We start from the raw sequence: 25325 nt of genomic DNA, 5'->3' as shown, positions 1-25325 counted from the left end.
TTCTCTGAAGAGGGAGTCTCTTGTACAAAGTATTCATGCTGTCCTATTGTTTCTTATGCAAACCAAATAGAAAAGTTCTGGTGAGTTGTCAAGGAGTTATTACCCCAACAGAAAATAAAACCAAAACCTCAGGTATTTGGATCTATTGTGCATTTAAGTAAAAATTTATTCCAGGCTAAGAGACTCAAATGAGAAGACCTGCAATCTCATTAAGGCTCATATACTTACTGCCTCAACTAACAAAAGTAAAACATAAAATATTACTTCCAGCTTGCCTGCAAGAACTTTTGTCTCATTAACTAAAACAGCATTGATTTAGATGCCACACAGTAGTAATCTATTTGGAGAATGACTTCTTACAGTCATACCATAGCAAGGCAACCCTAGTGTATCATTGTATTACTTACATGCTACGTTTTAATTTGTGGTGAATGGGTTACAGTCAAGGGATTTTTTAGTTGTATTTCTGAAATGATTTTACTTGATTCCAAGAGGAAAAAAAAAAAAAAATTGATGGGAAGCTCAACTTTGTATTTTCAAAAGAACAAAGCCACAATGCCACATTATTTTCAGAAGCTTAGATAATTATGTGTAAATTGCACATACTTGTACAGCTGACACTGGGAAAGATGAATGTGCTTTCTGGCTCAGAAAATAATATATGGTTTCTTCAATACTGGAAGTACAAAGTCTTGCTTCCCTATGACACTCTTAGTTCGAATCTAGTTAACTGGTTAAAAAAAAAAAAATATTTATTATATGAACATCTTACTACAAGCTCAATGAAAACAGAATTAAATAAAGGGAATGCTTCTTATCTCTTAATACTCCATTTCCAAATTCAATAAACAGATGATAATAATAATGCTATCTATTATGTCAAAGAGGATATCCCAATATTAACTGTCAAACTATTTCCAAACAAGCACACAAAAATGAGTGCTGGCAATGGAGTTCTACAGTGTTCAGTCTGGTATTTAAAAAAAAAAAGTCCCATTTAGAAGAATTGCTCATGTGTTCTGAAACCACTGACAGTTCTCCTTGGTTGTACCTTTTTGTATTTTGGCTGTTGTCACAGTTAGTGTATTAAAGAATATTCAAAACAGATTACTTTCTCATGAATGCACTCACATTCTGTTGAAGATGTGAAAACAATAGAAAAACAAAAGAGAAAAGTCTTTTCCTTTTCTCCTTTCCTCCTGGCCTTTTTTTGGATTGAGAATATTCATAGATAAAAAAACAAAGGATAGAAAGTCTCATCTTTTCCAGGAATTTAACATTTTTAAATTCCCAATTTCTCCTTCTATGTTTATCTGGCAAAGCCCCAGGTTCTGTCACTAGCATTTACCCTTTTTTGCTCCTTACTACTTAATCCAAAGCCTATTGAAGTCAATGGGAACCTTTTCCTTGACCTTAGGAGGGGTCAGCTCTGCTTATGTAGGCAGAGCATTTTCAAATAATTTCCACTGCTGATTTCAGTGTAAATTCTGGCTGAAATCAGTAATCTGTCCTGAGATCCAACACTTCAATTAAGTTTATGTTGTCTTGAGTTACTATTACACTCCTTTATTTGTACTTTAATAATTTTAAGTGTTAACAGTTGCCAGAAAAACAATAGATAAGTGACCTTTTTCTTCTCTACTGAGAGTAAAGAAATTAACTGTACAGTTTCTAAATATTGTTTCATTAATAACCATCATTGGAGACACTGTAATGATTCTTTTTGTCTTTTAAATGTTTATGTCAATAATTCAAGGTTATTTAGTCAATAATTCAAGGTAATTTAGTCATTACAACTCAGACAAGAAAAGTTTTTGTTGGCTTTAATGGTAGAGCGATTTCTTCTGTAATGAAATTAAGCAACAAAATTTGGAAAGCAGCTTGTGTTCTTGCTGATCCCAGTAGGAATTTTGGGTACTTGGATCTTTTTGAATATTAGCTGGCTATTCATAGAAATTCTACAGAAATCTGATTTCATCCTAGTGTGTCAGTTAAACAAAGCAGCACTGAGAGCAATTCCAGACAGTCTAGAGCAAATTCAGCTCCATCTTCCTTGATATAGGCTGGTTTAGAAATAGGAATCAATATATATTACTTGAAGGACCAATACATTAGTTTAGCAAAAGGAAATGATGTGTACTAGTGCAGTAAAATTTTCCAGTTTAGCTTTGCTTGGTATGTGAAGGCCTACCAGTTTTGTTTTTGCTTCACCAATGCCACTGCAGACCTTACTTTATCCATGTAGTATGTATGGGGAACTACCAAGTGCAAGGACTTTTCTTGGGTTTCATATAAATTGTTTTGAGCTATAGTGTACCAAGAAAAAATGCTGCTCACTATGACATAGAAAGCAATGGAAATTTGCCAAATAGGGGGAAAACAGCTGAAAGTTGGCCAAAGATCACTGTGAGGAATTTGAATAAAGGGGATATAGTAATAAAGGGGATGAAGTAGGTGGTTGTACAGTCACACCGCTCATGCCCAAAGAGACATATATGAATGAGTTCTTGAAAAAAGAATGAATATGTATGCCATTTCCAGGAAATGTATTGCATAGATATGCCTTCACTGTTTAAATGCAGAACGTGAACTCTGAGAGCACATGCTTGATTTGTCAAGTTGTCTGGTGCGTATCATGAAGTAAAAGAATGCTGCTTTCTCAAACACTGGAGTTAGAGAGCTTTCCTCCCAGACTTTTTGATTACATCCTCATTAGCATCTACAGTCAAGTTCATAAAGAAAATGATGGAGAAGAAATGTAGTGATTGCGAATTCATGGCTTTTACTGATTTAGATTGCTCATTCTTACAAAATTTGAGACAAAGGGTGTTATCTCTTCATGAATTTTTCTCACAGTATATATAATACGTAAAAACAGGTCTCTGAAAAGCAAATTTCCTGTTATCTTTTTTAAATGTTTACAATAATTTTTTTAGTGTCTGAATTCCAGATTGTTTTGCATCATCTTCTCCACACCAATTTTATTTTCATCAAATAATTATAATTTTAATAAATCTACTATTTTCATATTTTTCAAACTGTCCCCTTCGATATATTGTTTTCCTTCTATATCTCTTGTCTTTTTCCGTTCTTTCTTTTTCTCATTACTGTGACTTTTCTTGCCTTTTTTTTCTTTCTTTCTTTCTTTTTTCTCACTCTATGGTGTCACTTCTATTTCTTGTCTCTCTGCTACATGGTCCTGTACCTCTTCAGCACCACTTTGGCTTATTCATCCAGCCTTCTTCTACAAAACCACCTTCAACACTTCCACCATTTTCCCAGTATCTTTCTTCTGAACTTCCTACCTCCTGAGATCTCTTGTTTTACACTCCTGTGTCTGCTTGTCTCTTTGCTGAGATTATGTGTGAAATTCCACAGCAGGGTGGATCCAATTGCCTATTACTGAGCAAGGAAAAGGTGGAGGGGGGGGAGTGTTGCATGCCTGAGGGACAGAAAGAAGAGTAGGGAGCCATTACTGTGGTCTATGGTCTTTTTTGTCACACTCCAAAAACACATTAGGCAATAGCGGCAGGGGTGTGAGGGGAGATTTTTTGTAAGAGAGAAAGAACAACACCCATAGGAACATCTGAATATTCAGATGCAGAGTTCTGTTGTAATATTGTTTAAAGATACATAAATAACACTTCTAGTACACTGGAATTTAAATAGTGCACTATTTAACTGTCTTAAGGCTGTTATTTGTAAGTAGGATCCTAGTATTGCAGAATTCCTTTTCACAGGATGAGTTGGGGGTAGATTTTGCAGTCCCAAGCCATTCAACTAACATGTCTTGTCTGGTATAACTTGAAAAGTGTGAACCTATCATAACAGAGAAGTCAGCCTTCATTATGGGTCCATTCACCTCACTTTGAACAAAAGTCTCAAAGGAGATGTTTAAAGTCCTGAAGGCTGATGGTAAAAGCAAGTCATTGAGAGCTGGGCTCCAGTAACTTGGGAGACAGGAGAACCTGTATATTTGGTCTATATATTGCTTTGGGGGCATATTTGAGCTGCTGAGTCACTATCTCTAACTGATCCACCAAATATCCCCAGTTGATAAATTACTGACAGTATTAATGTTGTGAAATTAATAAACAATACTAACAGTCAGCTATCTGAATTTCCTTTTCTACTTGAAAAAATAAATATGTTCAGTGTAATTTAGACAAAAATTAGCTGCAGGAAGACGTTTTAACATCATAATGAAAATGGTAAACTTCAAAAGAATTGCTGTATTTCATTTTAATTAGTCTTTGTGCATTATCAAAAAGGTTGTTCACTAAATTCAGATGTTTTCTTGCATGGGATTTATTTGGAATTTATTCTTTAACCCTCTACACTCTCATGATTGCTCATTTCCAATGAAAATAATTTAAAACATCAATATAGGAAAGTTAAGAGGAAATAATATTCAAATATCTTTAATCTTTTGGAATGCTGAATATTTAAGCTCGTATATATTTACATTATTTGCAATGGTTTGCCACTGTTGTAATAAATTTCAGAGATTAGGAGTCTATGTAAGTAACAAGTAATTCATGTTAATAATAATAAGGGAGGTTATTACTTTTACCTTTGTAGCACAACAATCCTAATGTATGTATACTATAAAACTTAGAACATGTACACAGCAACGTCTCTCCTGGTCAGCTCTCATATTAAGGCTGAGATGTGAAGCGAGCCATAGGAACAGAGGAACAGCTGCAATTCTTGGGCTGTAGGATCAATCATCTCCTTGCATGTCTTGGTCTAAGGGTAAGCCTTGCTCCTTGCTTCAGTAAGTAACGTGTGGTTTCTTCCTATCAGCTGGAATCTGCTGCGGGTAAGCAACAGGCTCTTGGTGTAGCTGTGAGCAGTTTCACTGGGAAAGTCTGTCCAGTGTCTTTTTAACCAAAGCTGTGGGGAGACAGCTGTGGTATGTGGGGGATTACGTGGCCGTCTATTTCTGTGCTACCCTCCTCTGAACAGTCCTAGTTCCGACAGCCCGGGTGCAGTCCAGAGGATTATTTTGTACATCCACATACAAAGTAATGCTCAGGGAAGTTAGATAAATAGCCTCCAGATTTCAGCAAAAGAATATAGGGTGCATTCCTATGGAGAGTAAGACTGGTCCGTATGTCCAAGCAAAAATGGAAAATAATAATTAAAAATAAGGAAGAAGTTAAAGGTGGGGCTTTTTCTTTTTCTTTTTTTTTCTTTTTAAATGAAGAGTTTTTAACAGACTTTGTTCTGTAGCACGATTTGTTCTTTTCATTATGTTTTGAAAAGTTTAATACAATTCAGGGAAATGACTGAATATATGTAGGTAATAAAAGCTTGGATTTCAATTTCTTTCATAAACAATAATCTCACTATTTTTCAATTTTACTCTCAAACTAGAGATTTTTTAATACTTTAAAATCATATCAGATTTTGTTACTTGTGTGTATGTCTGTTTAGAGTTAAGGTTAATAACATTTAATTTAGAATCTCTAAATACAAAATTTTACCTTCAGTTGTCAGGGAGGAAGGTGAGGGATGAAGGGACAGGGAAGGGAGGGGGAAGCAGAGCAGGAAGGAAAAAAGTTATTACGGTAAGAATGAAACATCAAAGCTTTACAGAAAATTAAATGACAAATATTTTCCTTTCTCCTTGCATAATTTTATTGTCAGGCCCTGATTTCATGGTAGGAAGCAGACATTCTTTCTCCCACCAGATTTTTCTGAGTGCCATTTATTCATGATGAAGAAATACAACCTCGACTGTATTTGTTACGTACTTACCCTTAAATTAAAGATAAAATCATAGCATGGTAATGGAAGTAACAGCAAAAGAGATTAAATGAAGTCAATTTGCTTGAGCTATCACAAGCTACAAGCATATTCTACATTATAAATTATGATTTTATATCTAAAGTATGTATCTATTTTTATAAATTATGATTTACCCCTCACTAAATGGGAAATTCACAGGGCTGTATATTCATGTTGCAATATGAGTACATGCATTCTTGCCTCAGTGATGAGAGTCACAGCAAGGTTTAAAAATGAATAAAATAAATTGAAAACATGTGCATCTACCTCACCTTTCACAATGAATTAAGCATATTCAGTTTGTGGACTGGGTATTCCATTACAACTCTGAATTAAAGCAGCCTAAAAAGCTTCAGTGTGTGTTTCTTCGGGACTGACTCCCTGTCCCTGTTCCACAGCTGTTCTGTGCAAAGAAATACCAGCACTGGTATTTCTCTTCATCTTTCACTATTATAAAAAGATATTCATGTTCTAATAATTAATCTCTTAATGTGGATATAGCTTTACTTTTTTGTTTTTGTTCTTTTTTTAACTGAATGCATTTTCCACAATTTTATATTCTGTGAAAAGAAGAGATTTGAACAAGTAGCGGGAAGGTCTGTAGAACTGTGGATTCCTAAATCATCTTCTGGAAACATCCAAGTTTGGGTAAAGAAAATGTGTATTAATCTGGGAATTCTGAATTCCTTTTGGTGTATCTAGCAGTATTCCTTCAAACAAATATGTTGTCACATCTTTCATATAAGCTCTTTTCCTTCACAGTTTTTCTTCTTTATTTGTGGGTCCTAACAGGAAGTTGCATCAGTTTCACATGAAGTTGGTGTAGAATACGGTGGCTTAAGTGAAAGTTCTGGGGATAGATGATCCAGTTTCAAAGAGAGGTAAGGATAAAACTTATTCCTGGAAAGAAACTCAGTGAGATGGATGTGATTAGAAGGTAATCAAATAATGATTTATGTTTAGATATAACTATAACCTTTCATTGCTTACTGCAGCCTTCTGAAGGCTTGATCTTTATTCTAAACTTCATGATTAGCTGCTGTATTACTTCTCACCTTTCAACTTTACAATGAGATCTGCTGAGTACTTACACTTGAGCTTAGCAGAAATGTACCTTTAGAGTGTTATAAATACATCATGAAAATCACACCGGAAAACTTTATCCTAGGGCTTTTGGGCTGTATTAAACACGTGAGCAGTTTTCTGTAATTTTGCCCTTAATCTCTCTGTCAGTTCCCTTTTTGGAAAAGAAGGATAAGGCCATGTAGTCTCTCAAGGGTGCCATGTTATCTAATGTTCAGATACAATGGCGGGGGCAATTTGAAATGTGCTTCAAAATTAAATTCAGTTCTTGGATTTTTATTCTCTGAGTTCACACTCTTAATGGGAAGCACTTTTTCTTATTTTAATTGTCCTTGTATTGGCTGTGGCCTGGCAGTTTGAAGTGTAAATTTAATTATTGCTCTGAACTCACACCAAAGTCTGTCTAATCTAGTTCAACTTTTAAAGTGTCCTTATTCCTTCAGTTTGGGGATCTGAATCCAGCCAGACCAGATGATACAAGTATGTATAACTCCACTGAGTACTTTAGGCTGAAACAAGAGGCATATTTCTTGTTCGTTCTGAGGAACAAATAGTGTAGGCTTGTGTAACTTATCACAATGAATATGCACAAGAAATGGAAGGGGTCCAATCCCCACCAATATTGTTGTTTTTGAATAATTTATTGAAAAGTAGAATTGCAAGAACAATTTACTCATACCTTGAAGAATACACTGTACAGTACTGGCTTAAGGTACTGCTGTGGAACTTGCGTAGCTGGAGCTTGAACACAATGAAAAGTTCCAGAAGAGCAGCTGAAAACTACTTAGTTGCACTGTCTCATTTTTTCTTTCATTATCTTAAACATCATGAAGGGTTTATTTGTATTTGTACACATTTGCTGCTTTTGCACTACAACTGCAACTTTCTGCCCTTTGAAAACTTTTTTGATTTAGTGTTGAACTTATGCTTAGCATCTAGTTTCCATTCTGTGTAAGAGAAGTATATCATTTTTTGACATGGCAAAAAGTTAATTGATTATGATTAATGTGCAGTTATTTCCATTTTTTATGTGATCTTGCAGTTTAATTGTCGCTTGTGTGGCTGTTAAAATGAATGATGAATGAAATTCATAATGTTCACTTTAGTTTCAGTTCTGACAAGCATCCAAATATTTTGATGCTTATTCAAAGCTTATGCAAAGTTTCCTATGCTCTTGAGCCTGCAAAACTAGTCTGAACACTAAGACAGAGAAGGGCTTTCCTCAGGAGGTTTCCAGTTGTTCCACCAGTGGAACCTGATGGAAATACCATGAGATCAGCTTTTCTTCCAGTTGTTCCAAAACTTTAACATCTGCACAGAAACCGGAAATAAGAAATCTTGCCCAGAAATTGTATTATAGGAAAAGTTGTGTTCTAAAAATAGGTGAAAAATGACTGTTTTATTAACTCTTCCAAACTGGTTCATCCATGACTGAAAAGATCAAGAATCCAGAATTAGAGTTAGAGATTAGATTAAAATCAGGTTAATTGGTACCACAAACAGTAGCCTGGTCAGCTGAAGGCCTTTGCTCCTTAACATTTGATCAATTGATATATGACATACCCAGAGCAAAATACAAATCTGTTGACATTTTGGAAGCTGTCAGGGATCAGGGTTCATTTTCATACCAGACAAGTATTTATTCATACATCCTAGGATAGAACACAGATCCTGTTGGGCAGAGGTTATCTCAGTTTTACAAAAACACCTGTCTGTTTCTTTCCACTATGACTGTTCTGAGGGAGAAACTAGCTATCAGTATCCCTTTCTTTAAACAGATCCAGTTTCAAGATTAGTTCTCAGAGTAGATGGGAGTATTCTTCTTGTGTTTAACTTAGCTGATGGCATTGAAATTACTTCCAGTCACACAAACAAATTTTTAGACAAAAGAACTGAATAGCTTGATGCACTCTACACTCGCTTGTTATCTAGTATGTTCAAAATATTGTTGATACCTAATAAGTTTAAAGTATACTAAGTAAAAATTTTCTCTTTGATGAAGTCCAGTTTTCAGCAGATTCATGATCTTCTCTCTGCTGTGCCACTTCTCCCAGTACTTCACATCACACCACTAATAATAGCTTTTCCTGCATATTGTCTGATTCTACAAGCTCTTGCTAATCAAGTTCATCTTTCTGTTCAGATACCTTCTCTGGTTGTAACTCTCAGAAGTTGGGTCCCTAATAATTATTCACTGCCAATACCAACATCATCCTACAAATTCTTATAATAATTAACTACTATGTGAACTTTCTAATGTGAGCATTATTGTCAAGCTCATTGATCTGAAACAGGGAAAAAGTTCAGAGATTCTTCCTCCCCTTGGGAGAAATGGAAGTTTGGGAGGTTTTGCAGGCAAGCCTAGATTTCCAGCATCATCCCATCCACCTCCAATAAGAAACATATACAAGAACACGACCTACAGCATATTCCAGTAGACTAATATTTAGGGGCTCCAGAATGCTTGACCAAGGGTAAGGAAAAATATCAGGAAGAATGTAGCCAGCAGGACTAAGGAAGTGATCATCCTTCTGTACTCAGCACTGGTGAAGCCACACCTCAAATTCTGTGTTCAGATGGCTGGAGTAGATGACCTTACAGTCTTTTCTAACCTTAATGATTCCATGAGATAAATTAGGCTCTAAAGAATATCAGTGATAAAAAACTTGGAATATTTTGTGAGAATAGGTTTGCTGGCTGGACGAAGACATAGGCTTTACAGAATTTTATGTAGTGCAATGTATACAGGCACTGTATATGCCATGCACTCAGCAATTCATCAGAGACATTTCATCAGATTCTTCATGATCTTCTAAAAAGAAGAAAGGTGAATACATTTAGAGCTCTTCTAGAAGACTGTAGAAAAAAAGACAAAAATTCAGGCAGATTCTTCTCTGGACTGTGAAAGGTGGCGTTTGCTGTGATCCAGCAAGGAGCAAAGAAGATTGATCTGGTTTGGAAAATCTGGGAGCTGGTTAATCTTGGGTAGGATAAAAGATTCAAAAAAGAAGACTTGCAAGACAGTAAAGATTACATTACTTAAAGCGTAATGAAACAGAGCCCCTGCCTTCTATATTGTGACATTCTGAGGTAATTCATGAATCACAAATATTGAGAACAGCAGTCCAGATTAGCCCTGTTCCTTCCACCTTCTAGATCAAAGCCCAGACTCTGATTCTCAAAACCAACTTCTGGGAGCTCACCTTTGAACTTACAAACTCAGCTGGGGGTATCTACCATGTTTTCTCCAAGATAGGAGAATGGCCAGGCAGAAAGCCAGGAATGGTTGTATAGTATAAAGCCAATTTCTTTTTTTCCCTTGGACTTCTTGGGAATGCATATGATTTTGAATTTTCTTGATAGGTTTATAGTGTTGCACTATTTATTTTAAGCTTCCTTTTTATTGTTGTGTGTTCAAGTGTTTTCTCTCCTGCACTGTTACGGGCACCAATGTTTCAGTATTCACACTTCTTTGGAAAATAAACACAGCTTTTCCTTAAAGTGATTGATATACTAAGGGGGAAAGTTTCAAAACAAAAGTTCCAAGAAAAATCCTGTTTCTAAAACTTTGAAGTGAAGTATCCACACACAAAATGCAATAGCTCATATTACCATTTATGAAACACTCTTTAACATTCTTATAAAATACTTTCAGAAAGGCCCATGCAATGTTACGTAAAATGTAAGGACACTGTCCTAACAATAGGTTTAAAAGAAAAAAATGAGCAAAGCTGTAACAATCAGGGACTGTAATATTCATATTAAATATTACTCTATCCATATTTCATTACACTCTGGTGTATACATGGAATATGCCATCTCTGTCCCTAACAATATTCAGCCACCATAGCTTCTGGTTTAATACAGATAAGCATCATTTTCACTATGAACACAGTAAGGAAGGAATAAAAAGGTCTTCTGGTTGTCATCCCTCTTATAATCCATATCAAAGATGTTTGATTACAGCATTTTTTCCCAGACTTTGATGATGTTTTTCCTTTCATGAATATTGTGCAGAACACAGCATGCAATGTCAACCTGAGACAGTTCTTGTGAGGTAGCCTGCAGTTTCTCACTGTGAAACAGAGACCTTAAAATCACTTTAGTACAGGCACACAAACTCTCTTGTTAGGCAGCAGCATGACACACGGCCGACAGCAGGCTTCTGTGATACTGCAAAGGGAATATGAACATTGTTCTTATCCATATTGGTCTTGAAAGCAAATCCCCAACCATGGAAGTTAGTAAGAAGTGTGTGTATCTATTAAAGAGATGTCTGTGACTCTTACAAGGAAACTCACTCTGCAGAATAGTATTTATATATACTTTTAACAGTGATGTGACGCCTCATCATTGATTCAAAAAGCATTGTCTTCAGAGTAGTCTCCCTCCAGGTACACACCCTGCACCAAGTAGTTTTGCTATTGATTAAGGGCAGATGCGGCAAAGTGAGCTGCCGCCAGATAAAGTTTGGCCATTTTCTCCTGAGCTGCTGCTCTGCTCTTTGCTGCTCTTCATCTCTGAGACAGTCTCCAGCAAAATGCTCCTTTGTCATCCAGCAAATCTGCCCTGCAAGTTATTCCCATGGGACAGCACAATCATTTCTCAACCAGGTTTTGGGATCCTGAAGTAGCAGTGCTCCCTGCATGAAGAAGAAACATCTCACAGGAAGCACGCACCACTGCTATGCTCCCTGCTCTCCCTTGATGTAGAATCTCTCTTCTTCTTGGTTTTTGACTGATGAAATTTAAGCCACTTAGTGAGGAACCATCAGATATTATCTCAGAAATGTCTACATATGTGTACAAGTTGTCATACATATAATTATATACATTAAGTACATACATGTGTATATACAGTATATGTACATAACATGTCTATATTTGGATCAGTGCTCTGATAAGAAACAGCTGGATGAAAGCGTGACAAGAGAAAAATCCAGTGATTTCTTCTTTTCCTCTTTTTTGCTCAACTACTGGGCTCCAAAATAACAGTCACCACTAATACCTTCCGAGCAGGGAAGGAAGATTAAGTTTCCAACATAGCCAGAAGACATGAACTGCACATGAACAGAAGACTGACATCTTCCAGATGCTGTTACCTCACTGTGCGCGTCACGTACACAGTGATTCCAATATGCCCAGGAGATATTACTTGTAATCTTCAATTGATCTGCACCTGTACAGCAAGTCCAATGCGTTTTAGATGTACAAACTTCATTAGTGATGTAAATGTTATGAGTACAATAAATCCAGGTGGTAAGAACTTGCAGGTTTATTGCCTATAATACAGTAACTTTTAACATTGAACTCATTGCAAACGCAAGGTAAAGTTGTTTTACACAGACTTTAGACATCCTGAAACTGAGTGGATGGTTGCTACAGAAAGCAGTATGGCAGCCGACCACAGGTCTGGGAGGAGAGATGATACAAACCCATCCCTCTGCAACCCAAGTCTGCTGGGGTGACTCTTCCTGGGACATTAGACCTGGAGGCAAGGTGGAAGGTAGAGCAATGTTGCTCAAAGGACAGAGCCCTCTGGGTGGGGGAAAATTTGGTGTGCTGGCCCTGGGGCTTGGTTAACCCCAACCCTGCAGGTCCCATGTCCATGGCCAGTGCCAGGAAGTTACAACAAAAAGAAAACAGAATCACAGAAGCATTAAGGTTGGAAAAGCCACTGGGATTATCTAGTCCAGCTGTCAAGGAGCACACAGGAACATGTTCAGGAAGCCTACAGCTCTACATTTATAAAGAGAGATAGTAAAAATTGACCAGAATGAGTGATTATTAATGTTCAGTATAAAGTTCATGAAAATTTTAGTAATGTTTACTTTCTTCTTTTTTTCTTTTTTCCTTATAGAGGAACTCTGCTTGCTTTTAACTGGCATTGCATGCTGGTAAGTTCATTGAATGATTTGCTATGCCAAGATTTCTCTTCCTTCATCCTTCCTAACCCTGCCAGCCCAGATCCCAGGAGATCTGTGAAAATTTTGGACCAAGCCTGTGACCTTGTGTTTTGCCATGGTTCCTTTGCTATCATTTCAATGCTTTTACCCTCAGCTCTAGCGCAGTACCATGCCTTGCAGTGAAACAAATCAATTCCAGACCACTAGCATGTGGTGTAAACTATCACCTTCCCACAGTGGTGGACAGGAATGAGGTGTGGGCCAGCGCTGTGCGGGCAGCACATGGCTTTGCCTTGCTGGAACAGGCTGCCCAGAGAGGTTGTGGATGTCCCTGGAAGCGTTCAAGGCCAGTTTGAATGGGGCCCTGGGCAGCCTGGTCTCGTATTAAACGCAGAGGTTGGTGGCCCTGCATGTGGCGGGGGAGGGGGGGGGGGGAGGGGTGGAGATTCATGATCCTTGAGGTCCCTTCCAACTCGGGCCATTCTGTGATTCTGAAAATAAGGCAGGGATGCATCGCCTCCATCTACCTATCTTCCATCCCTAGTGCGCCTCAGAGAAAATCCTCACACTTTGACCGCCTCGGACTCTGGGACACAGAACGCTGCTCCGATTGCCGCTGGGGCTGCGCACCCCGGGCTGCCCGCAGAGCAGGAGTTTGGGGCTCCGTCTCGGAGCGGTGGAGCGCGGCCCCACAGCTTCCCCGGGCAGGTCCTGCATGGGGGGGTACCGCGGCTCCGGAGTAGGAGGGGGGGGGGGAGGAGCGCTCGGCGCGGTCACGGCCACCGCGGGCGGCGTGTGCGGGGGCGGGTGTGGAAGAGAGGTGGGCAAATAGCGATGACCTTTGCGAAGAACCCGTGAGGGAGCGGGTCAGAGACAGAGCGAGCGGCGGAGGATGGTGGCTGAGAGCCGGAGAACAGCCGCCCCGTAATGTCACCATGTAAGTTTCTTCTTCGGATTCTCGGGCGGGGACCGCCGCTCGGGCAGCGCGGATCACCCCTCGGTCGGGCCAGGTAGGCAGGGCTCCCCGCGCCCCCGCCCCGTGGTGGGTGATGAGTAACGTCAGGTCGGAGCCGTGCAGATAGGTAGGGCTGAAGGAATGGGGAAACGGGAGAGTTTCGCGTCGGGAGCGTGGAGGACAGGACAGCCGCGGCTCTGCCCCGTCCGGGCTCCGGCTTAGCCGCCGGGTGCCCCGCAGGCTCCTGGGCAGCCGCTGCCTCTTCTCCAGCCCTGTAATCACGAGCTCGGGACTTCTCCGGTCGCTTTTCCCCGCTTGGAGGCAAGTAGCGAAACCTCCAGCTCCGCCGCCGCCGCCCAGCTCCAGTCCCAGCCGAGGAACCCTACATCCCGGCACCGCTGCCGGCCCTCCAGGTGCGGTGCCAGCACAGGGAGGGAAAGAGGGAAGGAGGGGGAAGGAGGGAGAGAGAGGGCCGGGCGTGCTCCATCCCGGTACCGCCGTTCCTCCCGGAGCGCACGGCGGGAGAGGAGGCGGAGAGGGGCTCCCGCTCGCTCTCCCGCCCGTCCGCCCCCGGGCGGATTTTGTCGCGGCCTCTGGGCGCTTTCCCCCAAAAGTTTTGCCTTTCCCGACGCTCTCTTCCGAAGGTAAGGCAAGGCGCTGTCGGCTCTGGGGTTGGGTTTCGCCGGTGCCAGGTGGAAGGAAGAGGAGGGAGGACCTGGAGGAGGTCAGCGCAGGGGGACAGGGGAGACTGTCCCAGTAGTTACCGAGAAAGTTCAGGTACAAAGGAGTGGATCCCGAAGAGCGAGCGCTGCGCTGCCACCGAGTGACATATACCCAGCAGATAGGTTGCCTGCGACTCGTGAAAGTTCCTTTTGGAAGGGAAGCCAAGGCGCTGAGGCGGCTCTGGTGCAGCTGGCATTGTTAAATCACGGGGAAGTGTCATTACTTTCATGTCATTTGGCGAGGGTGTTTTCAAAGTCGGCTGTAAGAATAATTAAGAACATGTCAGAGTTAACAGGTTGAAAGTTTCGCATGACGTTGTGTAATTAAGCTTACAGAAATCTTTTACAGCCCGGCTTTCAAAACTAAGACCCACTCCTTTGTTAATTCACTAGAACTGAAATGTGAATTGTAATCACCATTCACTTGAAGCTCCACGTAAGAGTGATTAAGCTTAAGATCTTTTTGTTTACAACCTATATGAGAAAAAAATTGTGAAATTGATATTATCTTTCTTTTCATTTTAAGCTGTCAGCAACGTTTCTTTTCTTGCCAGCTTTAGACATGCCAGAGACCAAAGAAAGTCACTCTGCCTGGGGCAGAATTCACATCCCACTCTGGGGAACTTTGCCGAAGCCTTGAACAAGGAAGATGGTGTATTCAAATAGCTGTTCCATGATTTGAGGCCATGCAGTATACAAATGAAACGCTCCAAGATTATTCACATTTTCTGTATATTTTCCTGCAGAGCACTATACTCCCTAAAAGGTGATGAGGTTGCTCTAGCTGACTGCTGGCACATAAAAGGTTTATTAGTTACATGTAGCAAGACTCCCACTAATTTAAACTTTAACTGTGTCGTTACCATCCATTTATGGCTTAGATAAATTACACGTCTATTTTGCTCTTCTGGAATGAATTGTGAATAAGCTCATTGTCTCTCTATGTTATAGGAAATGAAAGTAGCTGTAGAGTGGACTGTTGAATTGCATAGCTGGCCTTGTCATAGTGTCTACAGTGCCATAATGCCAGTTCATAAAAAAGCTGGTAGTTCTTTAAGACTGCATGGAAGGACACTGTCTAATTATTCTACTTTTTTTGTGGGTGCAAATAAAGTCTGTAAAAGGGATTGCTGTTATGAAACTACATCAAACTGTAGTGGAGGTACTACAACAGACCCCAAATACACTTGGCAGTATGTCGGTTTTGGTTCTCAATCTGACAATATACTGTGACTTGTTCGTAGCTGCCAGCTTGCTGTCAGTGGGGAAAAGAACAGTGCTTTTTCATTTGATTTGGAACAAAGTAAGGAAGAAAAAACACTATAGACTATGCTAAGCAACTTTAATTTATCTAGGGTTAAAGACTGAGATGGCCAGTTTCAGACTCATCATCTTTATTACGGATTGCTTGCTTACTTAATGTTTTGGTGTGTTTTAGTACATTGTTGTTCTGATATCCCATTTCTCTTTCATATTAAATTACGAGAGTACTGCCCAGAGAGGTTATGGAGTCTCCTTCTCTGGAGATATTCAAAGTCTGCCTGGACACTTTCCTGTGTAACCTACTGTAGGGAGCCTGCTTTAGGAGAAAGTTGGACCTGATGGACCCGATGATCTCCAGAGGTCCCTTCCAACTTTCAACTCCTGTGATTCTGTGGTTATTATTTAAAAATTAATAATAATAACATGAGGCCTCTTGATCTCGACTCTCTTGGACAGTCAGTGCTATTGCAACAGTCAACCATGCCACAAATCATCCTTTGACAAGCTGTAAACTAGCCCAGAAATGTTTGTTAATTTCTCTACTGAATTACTTCTACACTGTTTGGGTTCTGGTTTAGTCATTAATAAATGTTAGTAATCAAGAAAATGAACCTTTAGTAAATACAAGCACTGTGTGTATGAACAGGTGAATATCTACAACTTTTCTTTTTCTTTTTTCTCCCAAATTTCTTGCAAGTATTTACCTGTTGCTGTAACTCCTTTTCGTGGTTGTCTGCCAAATCGAACTGTAAGAGGTGGATTTTGGTATGGAAGAAGCCTTTTAGTTGTCAATATTAGCTGACTTCCATTCAAGAAAACGTATGAACTGGGGTATTCTGCACATCACTGCAAGCAATCAGGCTTCTGATTTCTTCTCTTTTAGTCTATACAAGATCTCAAACATGCAAATAAGTGATTTATTTTCTCAAGGATAACACTCTGCTACAGATTGTGCATTGTTCCATGGATAGCCATAGGTCTTCCTCAAAATCTCCAAAAGAAACAGATCTGACTGATGGTGCCTGGGTTAGTCAAGTGTTTTGGTAGCATGCTTCTGCTGTGGTCTCTTTTTTTTGATAAGTCCTTCATCCTTTCTTTTATCTGAAAGGATGTACTGTAAAGAAAATTGCGGGGGTTTTTTTGTTTTGTTTTGTTTTTTTTCTTCACCAATGGATAATATAAGTGGAGGATTGCCTTGTTTGCAATTTTGTGTGCTGCTCTGTTGCTGACTATCCATGTTCTTGAAATCTTTCTTGACTTGTGCTTTCTACAAGAGTGAGGGTGAGGAAGTAGACTGTAAACTAACACTGTTAAGCACTGGCTTGTAAGTGTAACCACAATGCAAGCAATCGTTAACAAACAGAAATTGGCCAAATTAAATAATAGCCATGTCAGACTAATGCAGAATCTCAGATTCTTCAAGGATGCTGAAGGCAGTGTGGCTAGATAGATGTACTCCAGACCTAGGCAGTAGAAAAACTATCAGGTTGTTTTTCCATGTGAGATTACAGAGACATAAAAAACGATTGCAGCGACACAAAGAAAATTTATCAGTGAGATGAAAATGAACACACATTAGCTCTGAATTTTAAATTTTTTGAAAATTTTTGTGATTGTTTCCTAGCCCAATAACTTTTAATATGTCTGCTCAAAAAGAAAAATCTGGCAATGTAATCACTTCCTCAAGTTTTCATCAATAGATTATTATGCACTACACTAGTGCTTATCTTATCAGTAGATGTAAATTCCCGTGGAAACAATGATATTCTTCTATACTTCTTTTATATCATGCTATGACCTTCAGCATCTCCGTTTCATCTCTCTGTGAGGTGTATGTATGCAAGCTGTATCTGTTCATACGTGCATATAATTGTCTACATGTTTTAAAAGGGCTTCTGTTCAAAGTAAGTTTTCTAAATTAATATTAAGAGCATTGTGAATTTATGAATTATTTACATTGAACAGTTCCCAAACCTCAGCATTCTGTTGTCTGAGATTTCAATGGGGATTTGTAGGTTGTTAAGTCGAGGACAATCATTCTATTGTTTGATAATCTGGTTATTTTGTGGGTCTGGCTTCATCAAAGAGATTCTTACATTTCAGAGCCCAGTGTGTTCAGTGCTTGTCTCTGACACTTGTTAAGTTTGACTTTACAATATCTCAGAGGAATAAATCAGCTTCAAATCCCTAATTTGATACAACTTTCCAAAAAGAGCTGAACTTCTTTTGTAATTGGATGCTTTTGCTACGTAACACTGCACTGAAGTGAAGCCCAACTGACTGCAGATCTCTGTTGAAGTGTCATTTACCTGGGCCCATTGGCATCTAGCCCATAGAAGTGGTTTAATGAACTTTTAAAACTGAAACATTAGTTGTCCCTTTACGATGGTTTATCTCGCTGGCTTGTCTACATTACAGAGCTTCACTTTGGGATGAAACAGAAGCCAATACTGGGAGAAGGTTTGCATTTGCCCTCAGGTTTCGCTAGCAGGCTCACAGCAATTTCTGTGAAGCAGAAGACTTTTTTTCCCAAATTCAGGAAAATGATGTTTTCTTGCCACTGCATATGAACTCCTCTATATTTTCACATTTCTGTCTTGATATTTGATACCAGTGGCCCTTGCAAAAACACCTTCCTCCCTTCCATTTTTAATATACAGTGTCCTGGAAGATATTTGTTTTCATCAGTGTGTCTTTGTGGTTCTTTATGTTCTGCTGCTGGCAATAGACTTGTGAAATATTTTGGGGATTCTGCTAGAGATTTTCTTCCAGTATTACTAGATAATATCTCAATGAACTAAAGCCAATTACTGACTGTCATCCTCAAAGAGGATGGTAAGGATTTGGACAAAGTAATATGGTTGTTTGGTGATTTGTTCCTCTCTTTTGCTCACTGCTAACTTGTTGAATAAAATGAGAAGGAGTGTAATAGAGAGCCATTTATTTTGTGTATGCGGTTAAAGCTCTGATCATAATCACTGTGGATCTTCTTTCTTGCTTCTCCTTCAGCCCATTATGGAGGAATTATTTTGATTTAGCCATTAAATGTCATGTGCACTTCAAGGCAAAGGAAACTGTAAATTCAAGCTATAAATAATAATGGTTTTTATTTAATTGCAGGTTTTTATTAAATAATAAACATGACTCTGACTTCACTGGTAGCAGAGCTGGACAGCACCCCTAGATTTTGGCAAAAGTTTCAGTTGTTGGCAGAAGATGCTATAGCTATCAAAATGCTGGCACTAAAAGATATGGAAGGGTTGATCAAGAGCGTAGGCAAATTTTTGCACCTCATCTTTATATAGTTAACAAATATGTGTGTGTATGTGTGTATACATATATTTAAACAGCATAAATATTTTTATACATAAATTATGTAAATAGTAAAATAAAACTTTGCGATCTCCGGAAAACCAAAACCCATCTTAACACTTTATAGCCATAAGGCTTGTTTTTTTCTTTTTGTGAAATATCACTTTATCTGTCAGCTCAGAAGCCCAGTGATGACCAGCCTTTCCCCTTGTCATAAATTACAAACCAGGCAACAACATTTCTGACCCTTTGTAGGAAGGATATTTCTGTGTGTTTTCAAGCTATACTAGGGCCAAACAAAACTTTCAAGTTTTCAGCTTTACTTAATGCTAGTTACTAGATTGACTAGGAACAGCATTTTCTTATTTTCTTGTCTTGTTGAAAAGCTTCTTGAATTGTTACTTGTTTTTGTTGGTTTTTTTTTAATCCTACAGGATGTCTCACATAAATGAAATGTGGTGCTGTCACTGGAAATGGAAGCTGCAGCACTGTCTCTACTTGTTTATCCTGTATATTATATGCATGCAGCAAGCAGGTAAGTTAGCAAATTATCTTCTTGCTTAAATAAATGGTCCAGGTGCCAAAGTCTGATGACTAAGGATTATGCTTATGCATGACTGAATTATGTACAGCATAACATTTTGATGTGTTATAATTATTAGCTGTGCTTTGATAGGCTTTACTGCTACTGTTTAATTTTGTTGTTATTTCTGTATCTTTTTGCTTTTATTATTTGTTGTTATTTTTTCTTTGAATTCTTACATTTTTATTCTTTTATTCTTTTTTTTTTTTTTTTTGCTTTTACCTTATTGATACCTACCTCTCTCTTGGATTTGTTGTGACTGTAAAACAACTGCAATACACTTATTATCTTTAAATTCTTTTATAAATCAAATTACAGAAACTTCTCAGCAAGCTATATGTACTGAGCAGTCAGTTTAAGTGTAACATCATTTTAGGCACAGAGTAATGTAACACATTGTGACTGTTTCTTTAAACATATGAACAAGAGATTTCATTTACTAAATGTATTTTCCTAACCACTAGAGTGCAAAATATTTTAGGAGCTCCAGCTGCTTTACTGGAAAAAAAGACTGGAGTTTATTCTGGAGCAGACGAAAGTTTTGGAGCAGCTTGTACTGCTCAGCTAATTCCATATCTGATGGGTAGTTTTGCTGTTACAAACTAGCTATTGGAAAAAGGATGTTATATATAGAAAGAATTTCTAGCTTCTTTCACACTGTTTTTTCTCTAAATAATATGTACAGATCTTTTTGATGTTTGAATGTAGTGGCTGTGCAGTAGCAGTTTCCAGCTTTTCGTCACTGTAATATGTGTTTTCCATCTCTATTAAACTGTGTAGCCAGGAATGTACATTTAGGATCTGACTGTCATCAGCTGGCTGATGGCCTCTGTGTCCCTGCAATCCTGCAGCTGCCTTCCTCATAATAAAATAAGTCAGCAAAAACTGCTGTAATCTACAGCTGCTGAGGGCTACTGCCTGGTGACTGACACATTAGGGCCCAAAGACCTTTAGTCTTTGCTAATTCTTCTTGATAAGAATATGGTTATAAAAAGTGCAGACAGTATAGCAAGAATAAATCCTGTGAGCAAGAAGGCCCCAGCCAGTATGCTGGGAACACTAGACATCCCCAGGTTCAATAGACAAATGTCTTTGCTGTTCAACAGTGAAAGAGATCATAGATAGTTTGCTGTTAATACTCGACTGAAATGAAAAGGAAACATTCACCTCTCTAGCAACCTGCCATTTGGCAGTACTTGCTTGCAGACCCTTTGGTTTCATGTTTCTTCTTTTTTTCTTTTTGTTAACGTGAAAGCATAGGTTATAAACCACAGCTGCAAACTGTGTCCTTTTCATCTGTTCTTTTTAATAGAGCGAGGCAAATAAGGCAGGAAAGAATTCAATTTTGTGTCCTTAAAATGTATCTTTTTGACTGTGTGTTCATACGGTGTCTATAATCTCCCTGGTATCTTAAGCTTTACTGAATTTACAGAAAAAATATTGTAAAACCTGATATTCACCCAGCTTAGCTAGTGAGTTGTAAGCTTAGAAAGCAATTGGGGCTTATTAAGCTTTGCCTAAAGGAGGTTACATACAAGTAGGGGATTAAGATGATCAGATACAGGTTTTATGGATTATTTATGAGCCTATTCATAAGGAAAAGAATATCAGTCATGCCGTGACATGGAAAAAATGCAAAAGCAATAATTCTATGGTTTAACTTTTGAAGATCTGCAGGACTTGGCTCACTTTCAGAAACAAAGCTTAAGAGAAGGATCACACAGCAGAAAACTTAAGAGTAGGAGTGGAAAGACTATTCAGCTGCAAACTGATCAGTGGAGTAAGGCAATGAAGTACAATCCCAACCTATAGATCTGATACCTTTGAGGAATTGATGGATGGATTCTGACACTTTATACAGAAAGAAATAATAATAAATATAAAAAACGATAAAAATAAAATGTCAGCTGCCTGAAGTATTGTGGCGTATTGGCTGCAGGCTGTGTGTTGTTGCGTGGGGTGAAGATACAGATGAGATTAGTAAGCAGCTTCACAGGTTTCTGTTCCTGTCTGTGGTAGCAGTGCCTGGCTGCAGTGACTGAATCACTTAGCTCTTCCTGTTCCTCTGTCTGTAAGATTAAGTGTATGTCTTGCCTCCCTTGTCAAAACTTTGTCTATCTTCCAGTGAAAGCACTGAAAAGAAGCTGAGGTATTACAATGGTGATGTTTTAAAGAGAAGTAATTAAAACCCTTTTTGTCTGAGGTTCAGACATTCTTAATCTACTTGTATGTATATTTTGATAATTTCACAGAGCTCAAAAGGGAGCAAAAAGAGTGAACACAGTTCTGTGAAATGGAACAGACACAGACAGAAGGAACTGAGAATTTTTGGTCTAAAGTAAGCAGAAGTTGTAACATCTAAGTTCAAATATTTGAAGAGATAGCTGCAACAGGAAGGAAGAATGATCTTTTTAGACAGCTGAAAGGGCAAAAAATACAGGTTTAAATTAGAGCGAGATAAATGAGGGGAGGAAATCTTATCGAAGAGTAGAGACAGCAATGGAATAGATTGCCAAGGCAGAATGTGGAATTTCAGTCCTTGAAAGTGTATGCTAATGCCTGCCAGACATGATTAAAATCTCAGTGCTCTTCCTTTGGGGACTGAGAAATAAGTTAGATGATTTCCAAACTTCCCCAATTTCTGTATTCCTTCCTTTTGTCTTCACCCTGGAGAGTTCTGTTTTGTTTCAAATTTGGGGAAATGAGAAGATTCAGTGGAAATTCCACATCTCAGATTATGACAGGGATTTTGCTGTGCCTTAAAAATAGTATTAGTGTTTGCGTTTTTACCTGGACATCATTTTTTATCTGAAACAAGGAAGCTGCAATTCAGGACAGAAAGTAATAATTGGTTGCCTCGGATATGTGTAACTTCACAAGTTAAGTGCGCCTGCAATGGTATAAATGTACCTACAGTTCTTATTACACAGTTTCTGCATTCCGGCCTTGTTGCTGTTATCACAGCATTATTATGACTGTAGCTTGTGTCTGTGAGCGCTTGCCCTGTAGTCCATCCATCAGTAGAGTGTGTTGGTGTCAGTAGTCCTCAGGGAGTTTTTAATCAATCCACAGGACCTCACTGAAGAGTAAGTTTTAATTCCACCATAGGTCCTAAAATTTTCATGTCACTTTTTAGTGCTGGCTTGAAGGGGGGGAAGGAAGGGGGGGGAAATTAGCTCTTTTTAATTCATTAAGAAAAGATGGATGAAATGAGAGTAAATCTGAAAGCAAGCTCTTCTCCCACATGGTTGATATCTATACCCTATGGGGATCAACCCTATTTGTTGTGCTCCTTAATTGAGCCTGCAGAAAGTTGAGACCCTCACAGTCCTGGGACAGTTTCTTAGAGATTCTGTGGGTTCAGGAGCTAACTGAGAGGTGGGGGAAGGAGATTGATTGGAAGCATCACTTATGCCACCAGTGCTAGCAGCCATCGGTGGAAATGGGTTTTATCAGGAACTGCATGGGGCAGGAACCATGTTTTCTCACCGCAGCACTGAGCCTGCCTTCTCCAGACAAGGGCCAAAGATCCTATTGCTGGGCAAGTGATGAAATAATTGCCAGTGCATTCACTTCTCTCTCTCTCTCTCTCACCAAGACCTTAGCCCAGTCATTCAGTGTGACTCTGGCATATGGTATGGAGGCAGGGATTACCTTTCCAGCATTGTCACAGACACATTTTTCTCTTGTGATATGTAAAGGTTGGGAATGAGTGCATTTATATTCCTGCCAATGGCAGATGAGACCTAGAGCATTGTCACGAACTAAGGAGTGGAAATTTGCCTTTATTAATATTATGAAAAACTCAGGAAACCTGAAAAATTCTGAATTATTCAGTTTGTCAATTTCTTTCCTTGCCTAGGCATCTATATGTCACATGCAATTATCAGGGGAAATTGGATATTTAGTAATTGCTGCAAAATGTTTTTATTCTGTCCCCATTCCCTGTCAGTTTTCTTTTGAATTTTAATCTAGTTTAAGAAAAACAAATCAAAAGTAATTATTTATGTCTTGTTTAATATTTACATTCCTGTTGGCTTGAGGGATGTGTTATTCTGTTCATACAAGGCTTGCAGAGAAAAAATGACTAGTTGCCTTTCTTGTATTTTCCTTAGTTGACAGCTTATTTAATGCAGAAGTAAATTACTGTTGGAATGCATTTCACAGGAAACTGCCTCTCATTACTTCTGTTTACTTTTTTAGCTCCGATTTTTTTGATGATGTTGATAATTCTTTTTCCCCAAAGTGTTTAGTTCTCTTTGCATTAACTATAGTGGTATCCCTTTAAAAGCACAGTGATTTTCCTCACCTGCTACACAACTGTAAGCCAAAACCAAATGGAATATGGTCAAACATCACAGAAATTCAAAGCTGACTAGGCCCTCGCTGCCCAGATTCTCTGCACTCCTTTGTTAGGTGCATTCTTTAGTAGAAACTTTTTCTTTGAAGAATAGAACTTTAAAGAAAGAGTATACCTTTCACTGAAGGTCTCATCTTTATGACCTTTAGGTTCTAGAATCTAATTATGATGCATTTTGCCTCATTTTCTTTTTTTCACTGTTAAATGTTAAAAACATAGGCAAGTTTTTCAACATTATATGTGACAATGGTTGAGAAAGAATCTAGCTCAGTAGTATACATCCAATAACAGACTCCAAAGTGACTCATGGTGAACTGGATAGTACTTTACAAAGGGCTACATCTGTTAGAGGTTATCATGTAAAGAAATGCTACATTCCTTGTAGCATTTGTCTGCTCTTCTCAATAAAACTAACGAACATTTTTAACAAAATTAAAAGTCTCATTAAAAGACTGAAGTTGTGGAGAATGTCATTTTTCTCTTTTTGATTGGTAGTTTGAGAAATATTGCATGACGAAGTGGAGGTTTTTGTTAAGAATAGAATGCTTTTCCTGATAAAATATATATCCCGATAAATATATTCCCGATAACATATATATCCAGTTATATGACATGCATTTTAATAAGTATTACTGTTAATACAGTGTGATTAAACTGGTTTATTTTATATGTCAGCAGACCTTTCAGAAATGTGTGATTACACCTGTCAGTCAACAAGAAGTGCTGATCTTACAGGTTTTGCATGCATATTGTAAAATCTGTGATTGTTTTGCTACAATATTGGATTTGCTTACTTAATGTGATCGCTTAAATGATTTGCATGAAGTGTAGCATGTAAATATTCACTGTATCAAGGCCCCACATATCATTATCTGACAACTGAAATGTTAACATCTGCCTTTTCCTTACAACCACAGCACAGGGATGTCTGAGATAGGTATACTTCCCCGACTACAGTATGCACAGGTATTATTAAAATGGAGAAAGAGACATAACTTTGATTTTACAGGAATTTGAAAAAACACTGCAATTTTAGCTACAAAGGAATAAGTATTTTTACTTAGAAAACTCATCCAGAAAATGCATTCCTTGTTTAGATGGTATATAGAAATATTTCTGATTAAATAATTAACACTCTGAACTTTTCACTCACTGTGGAAGAGAAAAGTCTCATGAGAGAAAATATTTCAGCTATAGGCTGCAAATATCTTCTACAAAATGGAATAAAGTACTAGTACAATAAGGATGTTACATTGGAGAAATATATCCCTTACTATGGCACACTGAACTGTAACTATTTTTTCTGTCCTAAACATAGTAATAGAGGCACCTAATTCAGGGGAAACATG

At 38.5% G+C, this 25325-nt stretch overlaps 1 protein-coding gene across 2 annotated transcripts in view; it reads left to right on the top strand.

The window, feature by feature from the left end:
• Positions 1 to 13560: 13560 nt before the first annotated feature.
• The window catches only part of ADGRG6 (adhesion G protein-coupled receptor G6), a 108766-nt gene continuing 97001 nt past the window's right edge, over positions 13561 to 25325 (top strand). The window contains exons 1-2 of one of the 2 annotated variants that reach the window (XM_085217165.1): positions 13561 to 13718; positions 19468 to 19568. In XM_085217165.1, the coding sequence (XP_085073291.1) occupies positions 13717 to 13718; positions 19468 to 19568 (103 nt within the window). In that variant the 5' untranslated portion in view covers positions 13561 to 13716. Of the gene's footprint in view, positions 14150 to 19467; positions 19569 to 25325 lie in introns of both variants that reach the window. The other variant, XM_085217164.1, reaches the window with a different exon arrangement.

The sequence above is a fragment of the Meleagris gallopavo genome, chromosome 2, assembly GCF_905368555.1.
Source record: "Meleagris gallopavo chromosome 2, MGAL_WU_HG_1.1, whole genome shotgun sequence".
In the NCBI taxonomy this organism is placed as follows: Eukaryota; Metazoa; Chordata; class Aves; order Galliformes; family Phasianidae; genus Meleagris; species Meleagris gallopavo.
The sequence above is the reverse complement of the archived record's forward strand: the minus strand, read 5'-3'. Positions and strand labels throughout refer to the sequence as shown.